General features: G+C 41.1%; 2 protein-coding genes across 9 annotated transcripts in view; both read right to left on the bottom strand.

Annotated features, from left to right (window-relative positions):
* NIM1K (NIM1 serine/threonine protein kinase) overlaps positions 1–12,949 on the bottom strand; it is a 70,117-nt gene extending 57,168 nt beyond the window's left edge. The window contains exon 1 of the mRNA XM_007120278.4: positions 12,854–12,949. The gene's annotated coding sequence lies outside the window, so the exon portion shown is untranslated. The remainder of the gene's footprint in view (positions 1–12,853) is intronic.
* An 8,824-nt stretch (positions 12,950–21,773) lies between these two features.
* The window catches only part of ZNF131 (zinc finger protein 131), a 33,186-nt gene continuing 30,393 nt past the window's right edge, over positions 21,774–24,566 (bottom strand). For 7 of the 8 annotated variants that reach the window (XM_007123099.4, XM_007123098.4, XM_055086538.1 and 4 more), the window contains exons 6-7: positions 24,213–24,343; positions 21,776–23,572 (exon numbers count right to left, since the gene is read on the bottom strand). In XM_007123099.4, the coding sequence (XP_007123161.2) occupies positions 22,886–23,572; positions 24,213–24,343 (818 nt within the window). In that variant the 3' untranslated portion in view covers positions 21,776–22,885. Of the gene's footprint in view, positions 23,573–24,212; positions 24,344–24,566 lie in introns of all 8 variants that reach the window. The other variant, XM_024121622.3, reaches the window with a different exon arrangement.

Raw genomic sequence — 24,566 nt, 5'->3', positions numbered from 1 at the left:
AGATATACCATGTTCGTGGATTGGAAGAATCAATATTGTGAAAATGACTATACTACCCAAAGCAATCTATAGATTCAATGCAATCCCTATCAAATTACCAATGGCATTTTTTACAGAATTAGAACAAAAAATCTTAAAATCTGTATGGAGACACAAAAGACCCCGAATAGCCAAAGCAATCTTGAGGGAAATAAACAGAGCTGGAGGAATCAGACTCCCTGATTTCAGACTATAATACAAAGCTACAGTAATCAAGACAGTATGGTACTGGCACAAAAACAGAAATATAGATCAGTGGAACAGGATAGAAAGCCCAGAGATAAACCCATGCACCTATGATCAACTAATCTATGACAAAGGAGGCAAGGATATATAATGGAGAAAAGACAGTCTCTTCAATAAGTGGTGCTGGGAAAACCGGACAGCTACATGTAATAGAATGAAATTAGAACATTCTCTAACACCATATACAAAAATAAACTCAAAATGGAATAAAGACCCAAATGTAAGACCAGACACTCTAAAACTCTTAGAGGAAAATATAGGGAGAACACTCTTTGACATAAATCACAGCGAGATCTTTTTTGACCCACCTCCTAAAGTAATGGAAATAAAAACAAAAATAAACAAATGGGACCTAATGAAGCTTAAAAGCTTTTGCACAGCAAAGGAAACTATAAACAAGATGAAAAGACAACCCTCAGAATGGGAGAAAATATTTGCAAACGAATCAACGGACAAAGGATTAATCTCCAGAATATATAAACAGCTCATGCAGCTCAATATTAAAAAAGCAAACAACCCAACCAAAAATGGGCAGAAGACCTAAATAGACGTTTCTCCTAAGAAGACATACAGCTGGCCAAGAGGCACATGAAAAGATGCTCAACATCACTAATTATTAGAGAAATGCAAATCAAAACTACAGGGAGGTATCACCTCACACCAGTTAGAATGGGCATCATCAGAAAATCTACAAACAACCAAAAACTGTAATTCAAAAAAACACATGTGGACTTCCCTGGTGATGCAGTGGTTAAAAATCCGCCTGCCAATGCAGGGGACACGGGTTCGAGCTGTGGTCTGGGAAGATCCCACATGCCACGGAGCAACTAAGCCCATGTGCCACAACTACTGAGCCTGTGCTTTAAGCCCGTAAGCCACCACTATTGAGCCCACGTGCCACAACTACTGAAGCCCTCATGCCTAGAGCCCGTGCTCTGCAACAAGAGAAGCCACCACAATGAGAAGCCCACACACTGCAACGAAGAGTAGCCCCCTGCTCACTGCAACTAGAGAAAGCCCATGCACAGCGACAAAGACCTAACACAGCCAAAAAAAAAAAAAAAAAAGACACATGCACCCCAATGTTCATTGCAGCACTATTTACAATAGCCAGATAGCCAGGTCATGGAAGCAACCTAAATGCCCATCGACAGAGAAATGGATAAATAAGATGTATTACATATATACAATGGACTATTACTCAGTCATAAAAAGGAACAAAATCGGGTCATTTGTAGAGACGCGGATGGACCTAGAGACTGTCATACAGAGTGAAGTAAGTCAGAAAGATCGTATATTAACACATATATGTGGAATAAATAAAAATAAAAATAAATATAAATATAAATGGTACAGATGAACTTGTTTGCAAGGCAGAAATAGAGACACAGATGTAGAGAACAAACTTATGGACACTAAGGGGGATGTGGGAGGAGGGGTGGTGGTGGTGGGATAAACTGGGAGATTGGGATTGACATATATACACTTATATGTATAAAATAGGTAACTAATAAGAACTGCTGTATAAAAAATAAATAATAAAATGAAATTTAAAAACCAAAAAACTGTACACTCATTATTAATAAAAATGTTAGCAAACTAGGTATAGAGGGGAACCTGCTCAACCAAGTTAAGTCTATCTGCCGAAAACCTACAGCAGACATCTTTTTAAATGGTGAAATATTAGAAGCATTCTCTACAAAATCAGGAAGAAGACAAGGCTGCCTGCTAACACTGCTTCTATTCAATATTTATTGGAGCCTCTGGCCAATGAAAGAAGACAAGAACTAAATAGTGAAAAGAAACAAAACTGTTCTGATTTGCTGGCAAAGAATTTTAAACATTGAAAATCCTAGAGACTTTACTCACAAACGATTAAAACTAATAAGTTTAACAATGTTGCTGAAGACAAAATTCGTGCAAATTCAATAACATTTGTATTCACCAATAATAATCTGGCAATAATAAGAAAATATAACAATAATAAAACATATTCCATTCATGAGTGGCAATAAAAATTCATGAGATACCTAAGAATAAATCCAACAAAGGAGATGAGAGAGACATAAATCATGAAAATTATGAAAGCTTATTGGAGAACATAAAAGAAGAACTAATACATGGAAAAAACATACCATGTTTAATAAGAGAATACTCAATATCATAAAGATGTAAACTCTTCCCCAAATGAATATACAAGCTTAGTGAATTTCTATTGAAATCTCAATTTATTTTGTTTTTGTGTATGAGTACGCTTAAAATGGCACATTTAGTCTTGTATTCCATAACACATGGAACAGGCTTGTTCCAATTTCATTCTTTAGATTGGTACACCTGCTCTCAACTCCAAATTTCAGGACGGCAAACATCTTCATGCCTTCTGAAAGAGGTATGAGCAAATCTGTTAACATGAGTCATTTAGAACAGCCACAGAAGTGTAGGGTTTTAAGCAACTTTCCAAAAAGCCAATGAGTTGTCCTGGGCATAAAACGGGGGAGGCACCTTTTTCAACATTTCCGTCAGTTAGCTCAATCAGGAAGTGCTCAGCGGATGATTCTATCTTCTGACAAGTGAAAAGTTGAGGAAATGAAAATCTTACCTAAGGAAGATTTCATAAAAATAAATGTGTTTTTAAGAATGGGGAAGAGAGGTGGAGGTGAGCACTTCCAAGGAAGAAAAATTCCAAAATAATTATAAACCACATTAAGGGTGGTCAGAGGTGGGAGCCTGGAATGGGTCAGGAATAGGAGCTCTCGGTACCTTTAAGACATTAGTCCAGCATCACCATTTCAATAGGCAACTGAAATGTCAAAATCTATAACATGGTTACTCCTTAAAGTGGCAGTGTGACATTGGAATACTAATATATTCAGCTACTTGATAACATGATTTCCCAAGGGAAAATCTAAACAAAAACTAGTTGGGATGATTGAACATGCAAATTTTCTAGATTCTAAGTCTTTGGTTTCAAAAATAAAAGTGATAGGAAAATAATGTTGCAAAACTTAAGAGATATCCTTTAGAAAGGAGGTCATAGTGAAACCGTGCAACTCAGATTAGGACTTGAACCCATGGTCATTTTTTTTTTCTTTTTTGGGTGCGTTGGGTCTTTGTTGCCGTGCGCAGGCTTTCTCTAGTTGTGGCGAGCAGGGTCTACTCTTCGTTGCGGTGCACAGGCTTCTCACTACCATGGCTTCTCTTGTTGCAGAGCACAGGCTCTAGGAGGGCGGGCTTCAGTAGTTGTGGCTCACGGGCTCTAGAGCGTGGGCTCAGTAGTTGTGGACACGGCTTAGTTGCTCCATGGCATGCGGGATCTTCCTGAACCAGAGATCGAACCCGTGTCCCCTGCATTGGCAGGTGGATTCTTAACCACTGTGCCACCAGGGAAGTCCCTGAACCTATGGTCTTTTATTTTATTTTATTTTTTTTTGTGGTACCTGGGCCTCTCACTGTTGTGGCCTCTCCCGCTGTGGAGCACAGGCTCTGGACGCGCAGGCTCAGTGACCATGGCTCACGGGCCCAGCCGCTCCGCGGCATGTGGGATCTTCCCAGACCGGGGCACGAACCTGTGTCCCCTGCATCAGCAGGCAGACTCTCCACCACTGCGCCACCAGGGAAGCCCCCTATGGTCTTTTAATTGAGATTACACACCTGGTCTCAGGATTTAATGAAGCTCAGGTTCTTGATGTCGCAGAAAGAATTCAGTGAGAGACAAAGTGATAGGTAAGAAGTGGATTTATTTAGAGAGAAACATACTCCACAGATGGAGCGTGGGCCATCTCAGAAGGCGAGAGGTGCCGAAATATGGGGTTGTTAGTTTTTATGGGCTAGATAATTTCATAGGCTAATAAGTGGAAGGATTATTCCAACTATTTCAGGGAAGAGGTGGGGATTTCCAGGAATTGGGCCACCACCCACTTTTTGGCCTTTTTCTGTTAGCCTCAGAACTGTCATGGAACTGGTGGGTGTGTCATTTAGATGCTAATGTATTACAATGAGTGTATAATGAGGTTCAAGGTCCACTGGAAGTCAAATCTTCCATCTTGGACCTAGTTGGTTCTAACCAGTTTTTGTCATGTCTTATGGCTATGTCATTCTTTTAAAGGTTGTGCCCTGTTCCCTTCCCTCCTGTTTCAGTAGGAAACATGGGAGTGGGAGGGGTGGAGCTGAAGATCAACCAGCCATAGACTGTGTCAAAACGGTTAGACCTATGAAGGGCTGTTAGACCACCACATGTAATCTTGGCTTGTTATTTATCTTATGGTTGTGGTCTATCTCCCTTATTAATAGCTACTGTTTAATGAGAGCCTACAATAAATAGCAAGTGCTCAGTAAGTAGGGTGAACACAGAATTTGTCACTCAAACCAAGACACTTTTGAGAGTAGAAGGGGGTGCTATTAATAACCACACTGGGACAACAGATGTAATCCAGAGCCTTCCCTGATGAACTGGGACACATGGTCACCCTATCAATCAGTGATGGTGTAGCAGTCACCGTAGGCTGGCTCACTCAACATCTTTATTAACTCTCCCTTCCTTGCCTTCTTCTGCTGTAGGGTCTGGAAAGCCCAGTTTCTTTTCCTCCCTCAGAGCTAGGGCTGTGGGATACTCCTCCAATAACAAGATGAAATATCCAGTTCAGCAGACTATTTTTAAGTGCCTGCCTACTTTAAGCCAGTGGGTACGAGGTCCTCCCCAGGAGCCACATAGGTACGATTAAATCATCAGCTAGTGGGGCAAGGTAGACACCTAAACAGACAATTTAAATATAACGTTCAAAGGACTGGGCCAGACATATGTACAGGTAGGGTGGGCACCCAGAGAACACATGGGGTATGGTCAATGTTCAGGGAAAACTTCCTGAATGAGATGAAACCTGAAAGAATTTGCCCCTGTGATTAAGCAAGTGCTAAGATAAGGAAATGTAGGTCAGGGAAACAGAAAGTGAAATGTGGGTTGTTGTTGTTTTTAATGGCCATTGAATGTGAGGCAATGTAAAGGGTAGGAAAATCTGTACCTCATTGTCTGCTACAAGAACTAGTGCTGTTGATTATGTCCAAAGGGTATTTGTCTAAACCAGAAGTTCAGAAAAGTTTAAAAGGCTTTTTAAAAAACCTTCATAATTAAATATGATCAGAGTGTATTTTATTAGCCAAGAATGGGAGTAATAGTCTGTATTTGCATCTTAGTCTCTTTTCTGATGGGCAACTTTCACCAATTAATCTAGCATTGAACAAAAAAGGTTTAAGTCACCAAATTTCAACTATCACTGAACATTCCATCAATGAGACAAACAGCTTTAAACCCAGAGTCTACTTACTTAGCACTGCCATATACTAACCTTTAAAAAAATGTTGCATCCTGTTTCCTATAGCTATGAACTATGTCACCTGTTTTATTGTTGTAAATCTTTTTTACTTCTCTCGGCAGACAGCAGTCACCAAACCACACAGACTAGTTCTCACATGGATGTGACGTGTTATACAGAGAGGGTGACTCTTAAGGAAGCCTGAGTTTAGGCAAGACAGAAGTGTTCCTCCTCACCTTCTACATCACCTTCTATATATCTCCATCCAAAACCCACCACCCAGACCACAAGCCTCTGAAGAACTTCTCTGCTTCCCGAGAAGACAGTAATTCTCTAGCACGTGCAACATGACAGAACACAAACCCACTAACAAATTTTTCTCAGTGTTACATGGAGTGCTCTCAAGAGGCATGAATCTTCACTGGGGCTGCTCAAGGCTTGATTCCAGAACTCTGGAAACATTGCTAAGTTGACTGCTTCTGGCTACATAGGTCCTGTGTGAGTGAAGCAGACTGGTGACTGTCATGCACTGGGGAAGGGCAAAATCATGTCGGATCTCCCAGGAGATCAAAGCAGCCTCAGCTTTCAGGATGTGTCTGCACACAGAAGCCTTTTCGCTGGCTTCCCAGCCTCACTTAATTGCTGAGGTTCCAAGGAAAAAATCAAAATATCAGATCCACATTCCATGTGGTCTCTGCCATGTGGGTGGGGAGACCCACACCTCCATGCTTAATGGTGCCACTGAGGCCCACCCCACCACTTCCATTCTGGTTCTCACCCAGCCCTCCCTCTCCTTCTCCATCATCTTTTCATGTATCCCCTCATTTTTCAGATGCCATCTCCAGATTCTTCAGATGCCAGAATGCTTTCATTGTCTAGAGAAAGATAAGGCCTGTCTTAACTGTAACTGAGTCTTCTCGAATTCATGACAGGAAGACCTCTTTACACCTGTTCCAAACCCAAAGGGTCCAGAAGGAAGAGTTGGCTTCCCAGTCAGTTAGTACTTATGAAGAACCTAATTTGCAAGGCTCTTTGTTAGGGCCAATACAGGAAGCAAATATACCACACAGAAGAATACTGAACAGTCAAGCTTAAACTATAAAGACAAGTGGAAAAAGCAACATTAAAACTGTATGTACAATATGTCTTTTTTTTTTTTGCTTTATTTTTAACTACCAAGAAACAACCCTCGGAAATGTTAACCATGGTCATCTCTCTAGTTGGGATTATAGATGTTAGTAGAGACAGAATTAAAGATAATTATTTCAAAAAAAAAGATAATTATTTCTTTCATTTTAACATTTGTTTCTGTACTTCTGACAAGAATACTAGCGACGTTGATATTTATTGTATGCCAGGCACTGTTCTAAGAGCTTTACATGAATCAACTCATTTAATTCTCGCAACTATCCTAGAAGGTAGGTACCATTAGTATAGACCCCCAAAATTGAGGTACAAAGAGGTAAAATAATGTGCCCAAGGTCACACTGTAGGTGAGTCACAGAGCCAGGATTCAAACTCAGCAAGCTGTTCCAGAATTAGACTTAACCCCTACTTCTTGCTGCCTCTGGAATATGTACTATTTTAGAATATATACCTTATGCATAAATATAATATGTCATACAGTAAAGAACCTATTTCTTTATACTAAAGAAAAGAAGATTAAGAAATTAAAAGAAAAAGAAATAAGACAATGTAGCCAAGCAGAGAGAGGAAACAAGGTGAAAGAATAATGGTTTAGAAAGGAGTCAGGAGAAATGACTCCACACTTAACATCTCAGGATTGGTTTCCTCCACTGTAAAATGTGAAAGTGAACAAGTCTATATTCTAGAGAGATATTTTACTCTGCAGGTTACCAATAGTTGACATGAAAGGTCATGAAACCTGCACCATCATTTTAGGCTTGGCCTTCACATCATTGATTAGTCTGTAGCAAATTTGCTATCTTTGTGCTTAGATTAACATCTTCAAAACAATATGTACTGTAACGCAAATGCCCAAAGAGTACCAAAACTATTAGTAGAGCTAAGGATATGAGAGTAGAGGTCAGTTTTTAAAAGACCAAAAGTGGTGAGAAAAGAGAAACTGGTCTGGCAGCATGCATGATTCCAAAGGGCAGCAACCAGTTTATTCAAAGCTAAAAATCCTGAGTTGATACAATTAACAATAATCAATACATGACAAGGAAAAGAAAGCAATAAAATGGAATAATTTCCGAAGTATGCCTACATTATTAATTCCCCGTAATTGCAGGACATGAGTTTCCTGGCTCTACCAAGTATATGAACATAATCCATAGAAAGTGAATCCATACTTACTGAAATTTCATAAAACAATGAGAGAATCCTACAAGTTTCCAAAGAGAAAAAACAGATTTCACGCCAAGAATCAAGCATCAGAATGGCAATGAACTTTCAGAAACATTGGAAGCTGGAAAACAATAAACCAGTCTTTGGAAATTTGCAGGAATGAATTGCCAGTCTAGAATCCTATACCTAGGCAAACCATCAATTAAGTGTGAGAGTGAAATAAACTTTTCCAGACATGCAAGGTCCCCCAAATTTACTTCCTGTACCCTTTCTTAAGAAGCTAGCAAAATGGATGCTCCATAAAATGAAAGCATAAACCAAGAAAGAAGAAAACAAGAGAACAGGGGGAACAGGGAACCAGCACAGAAGGAAGGTAAAGAGAAATCTTGGAATGCCAGTGTGTGTCAGGGCCATCAGAAAACTGGTTCAGACTGGAGAACTGAGAGGTCTGTTTTGGAGGGCTGGAGTGGGTCCCAGAAAGAAGACGATTGGCCGATGCATTTCATTGTGTGGAAAATACCCAGGAGAGGCATTTTAAAGAGCCACTAGAAGAAATGGCGATAGGTTCTAAAAAGTAAACAAATGAAAAACTATTTTCCTCAAAATAGTTGTAGAGGGCTTCCCTGGTGGCGCAGTGGTTGAGAGTCCGCCTGCCGATGCACGGGATGCGGGTTTGTGCCCCGGTCCGGGAAGATCCCACATGCCGCGGAGCGGCTGGGCCCGTGAGCCATGGCCACTGGGCCTGTGCGTCCGGACCCTGTGCTCCGCAACGGGAGAGGCCACACAGTGAGAGGCCGGCGTACCGCAGAAAAAAAAAAAAAAAAATAGTTGTAGTCCGCACCCTGTGCTCCGCACCGGGAGAGGCCACACAGTGAGAGGCCGGCGTACCGCAGAAAAAAAAAAAAAAAAAATAGTTGTAGAGAAAAAGAAATACAACCATAGTTCACGATTTGGCCCTGCAGTGAACAATAATCACACAGTCATAGCAATGCAAACACGATGTTGATTTAATTAACATTGCAATGTCACCTGTGAGAAGCACTATAGGGCAGGATCTTCCACAGAGAGGTGTGCAAGTCCTTGTCTCCGGCACTCTTCCTCCTCAGTGTCCTAGCACAAGACATTAGCCCCTGAATCTTCCTCCCCATTCCCCTGTATAAAATCCAAATTACTCAAACAGTGGCTACTAATCCAAAAGAGCAATTTCTCCCTTTTCTATCCTTGACCAACTATTTCTGAAATTAGCAGAACTTTGGCTTCTCTGGCTAAAGTCCTAGGAAACATTTAGTCCTCCTTCCCTAAGCCTGATGCTCTATGGAGTTCTCCCCTGCCTGGTATTTGCAAATAAAGGGTTATACTAATGGTGCTCTGGCTGATTTCTTCCACCAACTATGTTGCAAAAATGGAGGAAGGGGAAGTTGGACGGGTGGAGTGAGAGAGCTATATCTTCCCCTATAATAAGAGAAAGTACATAGATTCTGTCTAAAACTGGTGACTCAAGGACCAGCCACATAAGTGAATTATTTGGAAATGGGGAGGTATGTGATCAAACAGCTAAGAGCAGAGTCTCCCAAGGAGGGGGACTGTTGTTTTGTTAGACTCTTTTCACATGCTCTAATTCACAAAATTAGATGAATGCCTTACTTTGATAACAATTTAAGCAATTTTTAAAAGTGACACTTGCAATTTAAAGTTTAAAAACTGCAATTACGTAATCAAGTGCGTCTACAAATTATCCCAACTAAATGATCCCAACAAGTGTAAATGGAGAAAGCTTTCTTAGTGGCTTAAGGATTGGGAAGAAGGAGGTCTAGCGAGCAGATGGGAAGGCTGCCTCAGCCCATACTACTGAGAGGAAGCAGTGACCCAGAGAGATTTTTGGTCCACCACTGAGGCCTCCCAGAGATCCTCTAAGTTGGAGGATTTTGCTAAATAGGATAGTGGGGGCTTTCTGGAAAAGCATCAGATTCTCTGTTCTCCATGGAAGATGAAGAGTAGAGTTCTTTTTAGCTTCCTGTTCTCCAACTTGTTTTTGTTTTTCTGTGCAACTCTCTTTACACTCAAATTTTTCTTTTTACTCCCTTTCCTTTAATCTGTGAGTTTTCTTCTCGCTTAAGACATTTTCCCTACTGTTTTATTTTTCTCATAATCTTAAATTCTTCCTGTCACTCTACCCTGTCTCTCTTCTCACCTAGATTTTCTCTAAGTCCTACCTGATACTCACGTTCATAGACATGCCAGGTGATTTTAGTTTTCATCTCTTAATTTTCCAAGTAGTTAGCTGAGATGACTTGAGTCTTTAGAACACGACTTGCCCATCCATAAAACTGGTTAATATTCCTCAGTATACTGTATGATAATGGTTGAGCTATCTTTGAAGTTCTTGAGAAAAACGTAATGTAAGAACTGTGATCTGATTAATTCAAATTGTAGACTATTGTCTTCATAAGAAATTTGAATATTTTCTTCTTTTCTTGAAATTTATAACTTCAATTCTAGAGAACTTTTTCTAGAATGACCATAGGAAGTGACAACCATAGAATGAGACTAATTTTATAAACAGTTTGTCCTTTCAACAACTGAAAGAAAATCAGCCAATGAATTAAGGCTCTTTAGTCCCTAGAGAAATACTGTAATGAGATTCAAAGAATGCAGTTGGATTTTACATTATATTTTAATTTTTAAGTTTCTTAAAATGGAACTAGATACTTGGCTGAAAACATTAACCTACTAAGACAAATTCTTTTTTTTTTTTTAACTGTAAGTCTAGGGGCTTTCAAATTTCCCAGTCATATGCTATCAATACGTAAATTTAATTTATAGGATTCAATGCTCAGGAATTGTGAATGTGTAAAAAATTATGGTCCTTTAAAGACATCAACACTTACTAATAAAAGTATTTGAATGGGACCATTGCTCCGCCCAAATTAAGCCTTTTTAACTGAAAACTTAAGGCCAAACCAAGAGCATAAAGGGCTCTATGGCCTATCTGTAGTTATTACTGGGAAATTGAGATTTCACACAAAACTGTCTTTATTTTAAATGCAGTTGTTATTAGAAAAAAGCACACACCTCAAACTAAATATCAATCCACATTTTTTTCCTAGCACAGAATGAGGCCTCTGAAGGTTTTTACAGGCTTACCACTTAACAGTGGTCAAGCCAAAAATAAACCTATGAGGACTTTACTAGGCAATTCAACAGCACACAAAACACCAGCCCATGGAGAGCTGGACTTAGCTTTTTCCCTATTAGCCTCTTTCTGGGCCTCCCACTCACATTCCCCCCTCTTCTAATTAGAAAGCTAATTAGGATTCCAAATTTAACGCTTAATGGGGAGAGAGATCTGGTCACAGGCCAGGATTCTTGTAGCATCAAACACTCTCCTCGGCCTCCGTCCTTGGTGCAGAGAGCTGTGGGAAGGGAGCTGGGCCAGCGGGACTGATTGGCTGGAGGGCAGTGTTTACTCTCAGTTGTCTGAGAGGGAAGATCTGTTTCACAAATTGCACTCTCTGAAAAGGTAAAATTAAACAACAACGACATGCCTTGGGCTTTTAGTACTTTAAAGAAACAAGTATCTTACAGGCTCGATTATTATTACCATGGTAACATGAGGAGACGTGGAGAGATCTCCTCAAGAACAGTTCCTGGATCCAGCCAGGCAGCCTCTCAACAGTGCCGGGCGACTTCTTCAGTTACCATGGCAACCAAAATTAGAAGTGCTTTTGCAACACTAACAGAAACCATCTTTTGAAGCTCTTCTGTGAATCAAATTGAATACTGATGATGCAAACTTGAGTGATACATATTTTTCAAACATTAAAAAAAATCATATCGCCATGAACAAATACTCGTTTTAGATTCCCATTTGCAATCTTGACTTAACTTGGAATCGATTTTTCGGGCTGGTTTTGTTTGTTTCCCTTTTGGCTTCCCGCGGCCTCGAGTGCAAAGGCGATTTGTTTAACTTCCAAACTTGTCTGAAATTGCACGGGTGAGAGCTTAGAATGTGGTTCCTTCGCTCTCGGTTTGAAACGGGTTGAGGAATGGGGTGGGGGAGGGTGGGTCTAACAGAGAGCCCTCTTGTCTAATAAAGTCGGGAGGACGAAAACGGGGAGGGGGTGGGGAGACAGGCCGGGAGGGACGGCGGAGGAGGGAGAGAGAGAAGGGAAGGAAAAAAGTGCAGAGGGCTGAACCTCCGCTACCCTTATTAGGGCTAGGAGCACCTTTATCTGTTGCCTGGACCTCTCCATCCGCTCCGATATTGTGTCAGGCACACAAAGCTGATCGGAGACGGCATTTTAAAGACCCTGTTGCGATCCTCTCCAGGTCGCATCGCCCAATCCTCGAGCTCCTAAGATTCCTGAAGTGACCTCAGGGAAGAGGAGACAGGTTCTTCCTTAGTTGTACAGTCTTTCAAAAGGAGCGTTTTCCTTTAGGGCGCGTCGTGGCGTGGGGGGTGGTGGAGGCTTCCTTCCTCTGGGCCACAGCCGCTCACTGTCAGTTCCCTCCACTGCCCACTGCCAGCCGGGGTCACCCAGGTCCCCGGCCCTCGATACAAACTCTCGAGCTCCGGGCTTGCGCCCGGGAGCGCTGGTGGCGCGCAGCTGGTGTGCGCGGGGCGAGGCTGAGGGCGCGCCCCCAGACACGGGTGCCCGCACCAAGCCGGGACTCCGGGTCACAGGCGCACACGCCCCCGGGCACGGGCCCCACGCGCCGACACAGCCCGGTCTCCGCCTCCAACGCGCTCTCCTCCCAGGCGCACCCCTAAAAAGCACCTAACCTTCTCCTAACCCCAAGTCGCCCACCCCCGCCAGGAGTTGTGTCTTTCTTTCCCCTCGGGTCACGGGGAGGAGAGGCGTCCCTCCTCAGCACCCAGGTCGGCAGCCTGGCGGAGGAAGGGGCTGCCGGGTGGGGTGCTGGCTGCGAGCCCCGCGGCCCTCGCTTACCTTGGTGGCGAGCTCCTCTCGCGGGGTCGGCTGCGCGGCGCCCGGCCAGGCGCTCCCGGTGGTTGGCGCGGGCGCGGGCGGTGCGTGCGTGTCGGGGGGCCGCGGCCGCGCTGTAGGTTCCCGGAGCTGTCAGGGGAGGCCGACCTGACGGACGGCGGCCGCGACAAACCCCGCCTACCGGCCCGGCCCGGGCTCCTCCGAGGGGACCCAGTCGCCCCGCAGCGTTTCCCGAAGGACCAATCCGGAGCGGGGGGATGGCCCGGCGGAGGCGGGGAAGGGGAGGCCCGCGGGGTACCGGGACGCGGGCCTGGACCTCGTAGGTCGGTTTCTATGGCAGCCAAGAGGGAGGGGCTGGAGGGAGTGGGGCGCGCGGCGCGGGGACACCCGTCGCAGACACTCGAGGAGGGGGTTTGGCCCTGCCGCAGAGAGGACGCCTCCTAGAGCACGGATGCGAAGTGGCCACACAACCGAAAGAGGGTTGACACAGCTCCCATCAACTCACGCTTCTTACTGAGCCGCTCCAGACTCTGGATAAAAAAGGTTTCCGTGTCCTTGGGAGACAGCGACCCAGTAATCTTCCTAACAGAACGGGGTTTTCTAGCAAACCACAGTGATGGCTCCTTCAGGTGAGTCTGGCAGGGTTTAGGCTCTGCAGAAATAAGCGCTGATGCCACCCTCAGCGCGGAGTCCCTGCATATATTAGGCCCTGTTCCTTTGGTGCCACTTAGGCAGTGGACCCCTAATTTCCTGTGTACTCCGCAGCTATGACTCTCTGGCTAATGGTAGATGCCAAATATTTTTCCAGTCTACAAACAAGGAAGGAATGCGATTCACCGAATTCTGAAGCATAGAGATGATTTATTGAAGTTCAAGTCCTTCATTCTACAGAGGAGGAAATCGAAGTCGGAGAGGTCAATTAACTTAACAAGGGCCACACAGCTAGTTAATGGCAGAGCCATGATTAGGGGCCCTAAGTCACAGCTCAGTGAACACTCTTTCCTCCTCCTCCTGTTGAGGCATCCTCAATTCATGATTACCAGGGTGTATTTACAAAATCGAAAGAGCTGAGGAGAAAAATAACCTAAGTTTAAAACCCTTCATGGTAGAAATTAGGGTATCTCAAGATTCCTTTTTTCACTACTTGCCAAGAACTGTGACACTTTCACAAAGAGTAACCAATTAAATCCTCACAATAACCTTTTTAGTTAGGTGCTCTTATTACCATCCCTGTTTTGATAGATGAGGAAACTGAGGCCCAGAAACGTTATTTGACTTGCTCAAGGTCACACAGCTGTCCAGTGCTGGTGCTGGGATTCAAACTTGGCAGTCTGACTGGAGTCTGCAGCTCTTCCTTAATACCCTCTGCTGCCTCTTTGTATGATGATTAAAGGGGCCAGAACAGGAAAGACAAGAAATAAAACCTTGGACAGCTCCACAGACTGACAATTGAGATTGGCAGGAAAACCAAGAGAACCTAGAATAATTGCTTCCTTGTTTTGTAAGAGTGGTCATCTACCTGTGTAGGATAAAGGTTCTCTGTGAGAAAAGTGTGACTTTAAAGGGAGGGCTTCTCCTCAAAAGACAAAAGGACTTTTTTTAAAAGGAGTAATCTTAATACATGCTGTCAGTCTCTCTCAAACAATAAAATACAGGATAAATCATTGCATATTTTAAAAATATAAAATACTCCTTGAATCCTACAACATGACAATACACAGAACAGGATTTCATAAAGAAACTGCCTAGATACCAAGAGCCTCAGACTCCCAACCTGACATGTACTCTGTCATAGGCCCTCCCACCGTGTACCAGTAGAGCACCAGAGGGCAAAGCCGATGCTCGATTCTAGAGAATTAAGAAGTTACTGAAAACTTTAGGCTACCATAGAAAAGGAAAACTTAAAACTCAGCATCAGAAACCACTTCTCTTAAAGTCCATTGGCCAGACTCCATTCCAGGAGCCCCCTATACCCCAATTTCTCTTGCAGACATGCAGCTAGGGCCTGCTCCCTTTCAAATCATAAACCCTTCCTTCCCTTCCCTTGGGCATCCCGGGATACCCAGCCATACAGGGCTGACCTCATGGTTCAATTCCCTTCACTTGAAAAAGTGTTGTTTTTCTCCTAGAAAGGGCCATTCAACAATAGGTTGATTACAATGTAACAGTAATATACAGAGGTAAAAATTTCTTGTTTTGAATAGTATGGGGAAATATTTTCAACATGTTAAGTGAAAGCAAAAGTTACAAAACAGAATGACACAAATTTGTGATATATATAACTAGAAGGAACTACACCAGACATTGGAAATGGTTTTGGTTATGTGGCAGAATCTCAGGTGATTTAAATGATCTTAATACTTTCCAGGGTTGTTTGCATTTTCTACAATGGGTGTATATGTCAGAAAAAAATTTTAATGTCAGAAAAATATTATTTTCCAAAAGAATTGATGAAACTGTAAGACCTATAAAGACAGTATAGACAGTTTCATGTTATTGCAGAGCTCATTCAAATTTAGTTTGCTAAACCCTGCTCCCTTGTGTTAGCGGAAAAGAAGTCAAATACATTCCTAGGAACAACTGACTCTAATGCAGGAGGTCCTTGTTCTATACTTTGAGTAACATTGACAGTGGCTAAAAGTTTAGATTTTTGAGTCATAAAGCTACACCTTGACTCCTAGCTCTGTTACTTACTACTTATATGACACTCTGGTTTCAAGCACCTTCTAGTCTGTTTCCTCACCTGTAATCTGGGAGTGGTGAGAATTGAGACAAAGTTTCTGGAAAACAGTATACTAGGTTTTCTTAATCTGGAGTCCATGGGCTCAGGTGGTAGGCAGGAGGATCCCCCATTGACAATGTATCTGTCTACTCCTTTCATCACGGTCTCTAAGTAGTTGGGGCCCAAACGTCAGAACCTCCTCTAATAAATGCCTAATAAATGGTAGCTATTATTTTTATTTCAGGTTTTGAGGGATCTTTCCACCTTTAGTGCTGTTCTAGGGCATATAGGGACATTCTACTCTAATTTTCTGGTCATTAAGTTACCTGATACATAGCATCCCTATTGAATGTGAACCTGGGCTATTCATGAGGTTTTCCTACCTCCACTCTCCTTCCTCTCTCCTGGTAGGGATATTTGACATATCTTGGGAGCTGACACAGAGCAAACGTTTTCTAAGACTGCATATTGCTGTAGAGTTGAACCTGTAACTCAAAAGGTATATCCTGTTCCAGGAAAATTTGTTTTATTTATGCTGTTAAGTTTCTGTGTGCTACCTGAGTCTGAGACTTCATGTCTTACAGACAATTCAGAAACATTCTCAGACAGTATCTCTTTGAATATGATCCCTGTCCCATGTTTATCTTTCTTTCAGGTTTTCCAGTTGAACATTATGTGTGTCAGACCCCCTCATTCTATCTCATGCCTTTTTTCATATTTTCCAGATTTTTACCTTCTGTTTACCTTCTTTCACATTCTGGGTAATTTCTTTAGCTCTGTCTTCTATTTCACAAATTCTCTCTGTGCTGTAATTAATCAGCTGTTTAATCTGCACACTGACTTTAGAAGCCTTGACAATGCAAATATAATTAGAAAATCAAATTGAATCACTGACAATGGTATTTATTAAAATCCCTTTTTCCTTACTTTTATAGGAACCTTTAAAGGACTAGTAGTAAAGAAACATTTATCTGAGGTTTATCCATGTATTCTGCTTCCCTTCTTATTTCTGTTAAATTCAAGCAAAATTAAACCAAAAGAATTAAGACTAGCATGGCAATTCTGTTTTTAAAAGTTCTCTCTCTCTCGTGCATATGTATATGGACAGATATTCATGTAATGTTAACAACAGTTATTTCTGATTAATGGGTCTTGGAGTAGTTTTTGACTTTCTTATTTTTCTAAAATAGGTGAATCTTCTACTTGAGCAAGTATAATTTAACAACAACAACAACAAAGTAGAAAAAAAGGTTGTAAATTTCAGCAGCTGAGTGAGGTGCCACTACTGCCAGCTTAAATTCTATTGATATACTGGGTACTTTAATTCACTTTAGACTTCCCTGCCTCATCATTTAGTCATTAATGTTCAATATTGAGCTTTCTTCCTAAAGGTAAAGTACAACAGAGAAAAGAGAGAGAGAAGTGGTGGGGAGGGGGGGAGAGAAAAAACCCCAAATTGTGATCTTGAGACATTTTCATATAAAAAGTTTTCATTATAAAAGTAATTTTCATTAAAAAATTTGAGTTGCTGATTCCCACTATAGTAGCAACTATACTCCAAACTTTTCTTGACTATGTAGCCAAGTATAGCAATAAGTGTGATATTTTCTTATAATCAGCACTTGGGTATTATTTACAGTTGGACAGTGAACAGCTGAAGGCTCTGGGCCCATTGATCCTGTAGTGAAATTATCTCATGAAAAGTTGTCAGAATCAAATAGTTACTTTTGTTTGATTTTTGTCTTTAGTTTTTCATAAGCAGCATTTCAACTGGACTAGGGTTCTGAACCCCCATTATTCCCTCCACAGTGTTTCACAGCTGTATCTAATTGATAACTATTATTTCAGAGGACACAGCTACTGCTCCAATATGGGTGGTCTACCAAACCCCCAACCAGTTAATGATCTAGCTCTTCTCTTAGGTGAATTCATACATTGACATTTGCTCCTCAGCAGATAATTAGCTATCGTTTTGTCTCTAAAGTATATTTGAGTTACCCAGTGGAAGCAAAATTATTCAATTATTGTGATTTTTCCAGTTTCTCATTTCTTATAGTATTCTCTAACAGTTCATTTCTTTGTGGCATTTTCATTTCAGAAACATTATAAAGGCAATTCATTACTGAGAATACGTAGAATGCTCTTGACACAAAAAAATCCAAGACTGTTGTCTTAGTCCAGTCCATTACATGAATAGTAAACATGAACAACAGGTAACAAGATATTTTGAGTAGCACCTGACTATGCTACAAAGAAAGAAGAGACCCTCAAAACAAGTTAGTGCCACTGGCTAGTCATTTGTGCTTCCTTTAAGTACTCTGTGTCAGCCATTCTCCAGGTATGGTTCCAGGACAAAACCCAGTGTATTACCTGGAAAGGTTAGGAATGCAAATTCTTGGGCCCTAACCCAGACCAGTTGAATTGTGCGTTTTAACAAAATGCTGATGCACGCTGTTGTTGCAGAACCATTGCCTAGATGGTGTGGTCTCAAGGCAAGGAGACTGGCAAGGAGCTACCAAAAGGCAATTTGCTCCGCGTGTTTTGCCACCTTTTCTGATCTCCTGTTCCCCCAACCCAACCCCATCAAGGGCTGATGTAAATTACAAATGGAAAATGGGTGTTTTACTTATGCTCTGTGCAATCCAATATTATCAGCCACAAAGAGATCTCATACAGAGGTAACTGTATTTTAGTGATTAAGGAAGGGTGTAGTCTGTGGAGTCTTAACTCCCTGGTTTCCAATATTGGCTCCACTTCCTACCAGCTATTTCTCATCTCGTCCTCTTAGTTTCCTCTATTTGTAAAATGATAGCTAATAATGTTAATTACCTCATGAGGTCATTGAGATGATTAAATGTAAAGTGCTTGGCATATAATAAGTGATTCATAAATGACGCTATTCTGTTACAAGATTTTTCTCTCCTAGGCTGTATTTTGGTACAAATATCAAGGTGGGCATCACTTCAGTTGTAGAATTATTTGTCATATTTAGTGTCATTATTAGGTTGTGGGAAAGTTGAGGAGAAAAAAATTATGAATTCACATGCTGCTTTCCTACGTACCATGTCAACAGAATTAATGAAGTAACTTTTTTTTTTTTTTTTTTTTTTTTTTTTTTTGCTCCAGACGCGCAGGCTCCACGCCATGTGGGATCTTCCCGGACCGGGGCACGAACCCGTGTCCCCCGCATCGGCAGGCGGGCCCCCAACCACTGCGCCACCAGGGAAGCCCAATGAAGTAACATTTATAGAACATGGAGTAGTTTTAAGATATCCTGTAAATTCAGCATACATTTATGATAATGACAGCCTCTACATTTATGGTTTTAAAGCAATACACTTCTAGGCCTCCAATTATAATGGATCTCAGTAATTGGTGGTGATAGTTTTAATTCCTCTGCTCCTCACTTGAATCCTTTATGACAAATTCTTTAAGAGCCATGGCACAGCTCGGCACATTACACAAGAAAAACATTCAGCTTCGGTTTCTCTCTGCTGATATAACAAACATAGTGGTCAGTGTTAATAAATTCAAAGCTATCATGTTACCTCCAACAAAATCAGGCTAAACTTTTTAAGAGGTCATTTACTTGTAATTTTACATGACAGTTATAAAACTGTTTCCATGTGAACACTTTAAAGACCATTTGTTTGGTCTTTAATTGTTCACTTGTTCGTTTAGAACAATCAACCCATGTTGAAGATGTGCATTAAAATCCACTTGACTTACTTGTTGACATTTTTTATCTACATCCAGGCCTCAGTCAATACTGTTTGCTTATGCAAAGTATAAAGTGGGTAGTCTAGAAGACTCTCATGCGCAGTGGTTGAGAGTCCGCCTGCCGATGCAGGGGACGCGGGTTCGTGCCCCGGTCCGGGAAGATCCCACATGCCGCGGAGCGGCTAAGCCCGTGAGCCATGGCCGCTGAGCCTGCGCGTCCGGAGCCCGTGCTCCGCAACGGGAGAGGCCACAACAGTGAAAAAGCCCGCGTACCGCAAAAAAACAAACAAAAAACAAACAAACAAAAAACTGAAAGGACTTACCTTTCCATGAAAATAATTCTACTTTCAACAGTAGGATGAGGATGGCAGCCTTTTAAAATGGTAAGACTGTAAGATCCCTCTGTTTTTTGTACATATCCAAAAGACTTCTAGATTTTAAATGTATTGACATTAGGGTTCAGTTAGTTTTCCTTTGACTCTCAGGTGATACATACAGTATAAGAAAAAATGTATTCATTCTTTGTCCCTGGTTCCTGGCACTAAGCTCCTAGAACCCTTGCAATTTCCTGAGTTATGTCTTTTGTTATTCCTAACAAGTCCTTGCCTGAGTTTACGTAATGAGGTGACTCTAGGCTCTGGTCACCAGAGGAATCAACCATATGAATTAGAGGGCTAGAACTAGCAGCCCCACCCCCAAGATCTCCAGAGAAGCAGGAAGGGCTGGAGAGAGTTCAATAATCAATGGACGATAACTTAATCATGTCTAGGTAATGAAACTTAAGTAAACAATGTGAAAGGAGCATCTGGGTAAACACATCCATGTGCTGGGAGGGTGGAGCACCAGGACAGGACAGGCAAATGCTGCACACTTCTCCCCCCGACTTTGCGCTATGCATGTCCTTCCTCCCATCTGTTCCTGGTTTGTATCCTTTATAATAAAACTACACTCCTAAGTACAGTGCCTTCCTGAATTCTGGGTCATTCTAGCACATTACTGAACCTGGGAGCGGGTGGGAACACCTAATTTGTAGTTGGCCAGGCAGAAGTGTGCGTACTCCAGGGACTATTGTCGGCTGGTGTCTGAAGTAGGGGCAATGTTGTGGTACTTCTAACTTCTGGAATCTACGTTAACTCTTGGTACTGTCAGAATTGAAGGAAACCCAGCTGGTGTCAGATAATCAAAGAACTGCTGTTGAACAGTGGAGTAGGGGAGATAGAAGAGACTCTCCTATCATTCTCCAGTGCTCCTGGGATTCCTATGATGACCAATGTCTGGCACTGCTGCCCAGGTGTCACGCTGTAGACCTAGCTAAAAACTCCAGTAGGAGTAAAGTGAGAGGAACAAAATATCCAGTTCAGTACTTCAATATACATCATGGTTTTTAATAGCTGTTACTGTAAAATGCTTTATGAACTGCAAAGTCCTAGTCAACCTAAGGTTTACCACCAGTGGGTAGCTTTCTCTCTTCTACAATCAAATTTACTGGCATTTGGAGTACACTGATACAGCCTTCACACCTTTTGGGAAAAGTAAAATGAACTACACCTGTCCCTCAAACCTGTTCTGAAAGGCCTTGCCAAATCTAAAAACTCAAATGATAATTTTAATGCTTTGCTGTGCCTTTGTCCCTGATCTCTACCTTGTGGTCAGGGCTCTTGAAAGATTATGTTTAAAAATAAACCTTGTTTCATACCTTGGCTTAAGGGCACAGCATGAGCTATTTTCAGCATTCAAAATTCACTAGATACTAACTAGTAATTTATATACTTGAGACCACTGTATCTGTCAGGAATTTAAACATTTCTTTAAACTACAACTAACTCAGGAACGTGGACATCTTAAGGCAAACTGAAAAATTCAGTATGATATAATTCTATCATTAGTATTTTCTGACTTCAAAAAAAGAATATATATATATTTAAAAAATATATATATATAAGCTTTGTAGCAGATACCCAACTGCCAAAGAGAACAGACTTGGAAATGTTCATACACTTTGATCCTAAAATAAAAACAGCCTTCTAATTCCTATTATCTTTAAATCCATGACTTCTCCAGTTGTGGGAAGCCATCCTCTTCAGTATATTTCATAAATGTGATACCATTTAACATCAGCATTACTAAAAGTCATGTTGAATTGATCTTTTAAATTTAACACACTAGTAAGTGGAGAAAGTATTTTTAAAATAGGCTGTACTAAAATTCCATTGGCTATTGTGTTCCACCGTATAGAAGAGCAAATATCAACCTCCTCCTCCTTCCTTTCTTTTGAACTGATTTTTGGGGACTGGAGATGTGTACTGAGAATTTTATATCTCAATTCGTGTATCAGTCATGTTAATACAGATGAGAAGACATCTCTGACCACAAACCAACTTCCACACTGGTAAGGTGAAAAAAGAGTCATGAACACATAATTTTAAAGTTTACTTTAAAAATGTAAATATCTCCCAATATTTAACAGGTAAAGAAAATAGCATATTGGTGTATGTGGTTGTTATATTTTATTTTCCAAGTAATACTGATTAAAAATATTTACACACCTACTTTTAAGTCCACAGTTTAGCACTCTTATTTGTATGGCTTTAAAAGTTATAGCACAAGATCTTTACATTAAGGATTGGGGAAAAAGAGTCATTCAAAACAAAGCCTGATATATTATATACATGTTTTTCTCTGTACTTTATTTTAAATACATTAATTTTTAAGTGATGCTCATCTTTTTTTCATCTGGTGGTAAAATACTAGTGCAACTTTTCATCAAAATAAAGTTTACCACAGATATAAGTGAATTTTCCCAATTGAAAATGGCCTTTCAGCCGCCATTAAATGAAATTTCTCAGTCTAACTGAAGTGAAAAAGAACTGGTAGCTGTCATTGTAAGGAAAATATAGAGTGCTATAGCATGACCTACATTGCTCCTTGCAACACAAACTCTGAAAGAACCAGAGGCGCTTTACAGAAGTTGAGTTTGAAAAGGCACATGGGTGTGGTTGGTTTTTAAACATTCTAGAAATTTGCCGCCACCACCACCGTTTCTGTTGCAGAGATGACATCTGTGACTGTCAGGGTAGACAAGAGTGTTGTTCAAGCTAAAAAAAGCCAGAAGCCAAAATTTAACTGCACAGTAACAATGCACTTTTCTTCATGCAGCCTTGTGTTTCCTATATATATTCAAATGTTCTAACATGCATTAGAATACATAAACTTGTATTCTAATGATTTTACGTTTGATTTTACAATATAGGGGAAAAAAAACTTGAGGAAGGACATGACTGGGCAAAGAGAGAACGGAGAACCCTTACCACAATGAAAATAGATACATTCGTACCCAACTATATAATAAGAATATAATCCATTTCAGTTTTCCAGAAATATACTTCTCAAAGCTTCCCATTCACTTCTGGGAAAGATCCCTCCTCTGTGGCATCAAGTGGGGGAAAATCAGTTTGTTTCAATAGAAACAGTTCAACACAACAGGAAAGAGCTTAACTTTGGTCCACATGTCTGTTAGCTTAAGGACAGTCACACTGCCCATCATCAGTTCAAAAACTCAACACATAAATTTAAAAATATATTCATTTGTTATTTCATTCTAAAACTGGCATAGGTGTTCTGTTCTCATTTCCTGGCTTTTCAGCTTGGGAATCCACTGTTGATTTGGTCTCTAAACCCTCAGCATCTTCGTGATCTTCTCTGGCCGCCTCAGCAGCATCTGCTTGGGTAGGCTCTCTCTCCTCTTGGTTCATGATTTCAGGGGTCACTTGATCCAAGTCTGCTTCTAGAAGCTCAGTTTGTACTTCCATTGGCATCTGATTTACCCGTTCAACATGCAGCTCCTCTACATGTACTTCAGTACCTTCTTCAGTCTGAATTCGACCCACTTCTAGATAACTTACCTGGACCTGTTCTGGAAGCTCATTCATATGTGAATCGTGCACTTGGCTGTCCTGGAGCAGATCTGGGTGGACCTGTTCCACAGTCACTTGTGCTGAATCCACCTGAACCTGAAGCAATGGTAACACGTGCACCTTCCCAACTTGTTCTATAATAGTCATTGATGTCACAGGTTCAGTTTGCAAACGTGTTTCTACTGAAAGAACTTCTTCAGTTACTAGACGCTCTGAAATATTATGAGCATCACTGAGATGCCTCCTTAATTCATTTCCTTGCATAAACCACAAGTCACACAAAGTACAATGGTTGGGTTTATCTCCAGTGTGTATTACCAAGTGATCTTTGAACTGGTCCCAGCTGTTAAACACACTATTACAGACCTGAAATAACCAAACATTTGGTGTTAACACTTATATTCAAACTGAAGGAAATATGGATGCATTTATTCTCTGTAAGAAAAAAGTTGAAGATTTTTCTGAAAATGTTATAAATATGACATCTGTAACGGAGTCTAAGGGAATTTCATAATTCTTTTGTTTATTTGATCTTTTACCTGATTAGCTAACAACTTAAATCCTTTTGGGGAAACATTTTAATATTGCTTATAACGGACTATAAAGTAACACTATTATAATTTCTTCCATGATATCAACATTAAGAACAATTTCACCATGTGGGATAAATACACACTAATCATGGAAGAAGAGCCAATTATAGCTGGTCTGCCTTCTCCACCCCAAACCTGAATTCTAATGATTGTTCTATGGTTAAGAATAACCATAGTTTCAGACTATGTTACTTAGGACATAATTTTATTGACATTGGTATCATCTAGGGTTGGGTAAAAACAACAACTACTACTACTATTCCCCCTTATGAAAGCAAGACAATGATGTTCTTTACTCTCATTTCTTTCTAAACTTGTCAGCTCTATACCTTTGCTCTAGTTCTGTCACCCTTCACTTCTAATGATTTCAAACGCAGACTCGTTTGCTAAGGATGGAGTATACCCACACATACCTGACATTCATAGAGCTTCTTTCTTCCCTTTTTTGCCCCCACTCCAGTTTGGCATGCAGTCAGGTGACATTTGAGGGTGCTATTTCTAGCAAATCGTTCATGACAATTTGGACATTCAAAAGGTTTTTCACCTGTTAGAATAGAAAAAAAATCATATTGACAAATTAAGAAAAACAGAAAATGCAAAAAGTATTTTCTTTTTGGTTAATTCTAATAGCACCTTCTTTTTTTTTTTTTTTTGCAGTACGCGGGCCTCTCACTGCCGTGGCCTCTCCCGTTGCGGAGCACAGGCTCCAGACGCGCAGGCTCAGTGGCCATGGCTCACGGGCCCAGCCGCTCCGCGGCATGTGGGAT

This window comes from Physeter macrocephalus, chromosome 8 (genome assembly GCF_002837175.3).
Source record: "Physeter macrocephalus isolate SW-GA chromosome 8, ASM283717v5, whole genome shotgun sequence".
Taxonomy (NCBI): Eukaryota; Metazoa; Chordata; class Mammalia; order Artiodactyla; family Physeteridae; genus Physeter; species Physeter macrocephalus.
The sequence above is the reverse complement of the archived record's forward strand: the minus strand, read 5'-3'. Positions and strand labels throughout refer to the sequence as shown.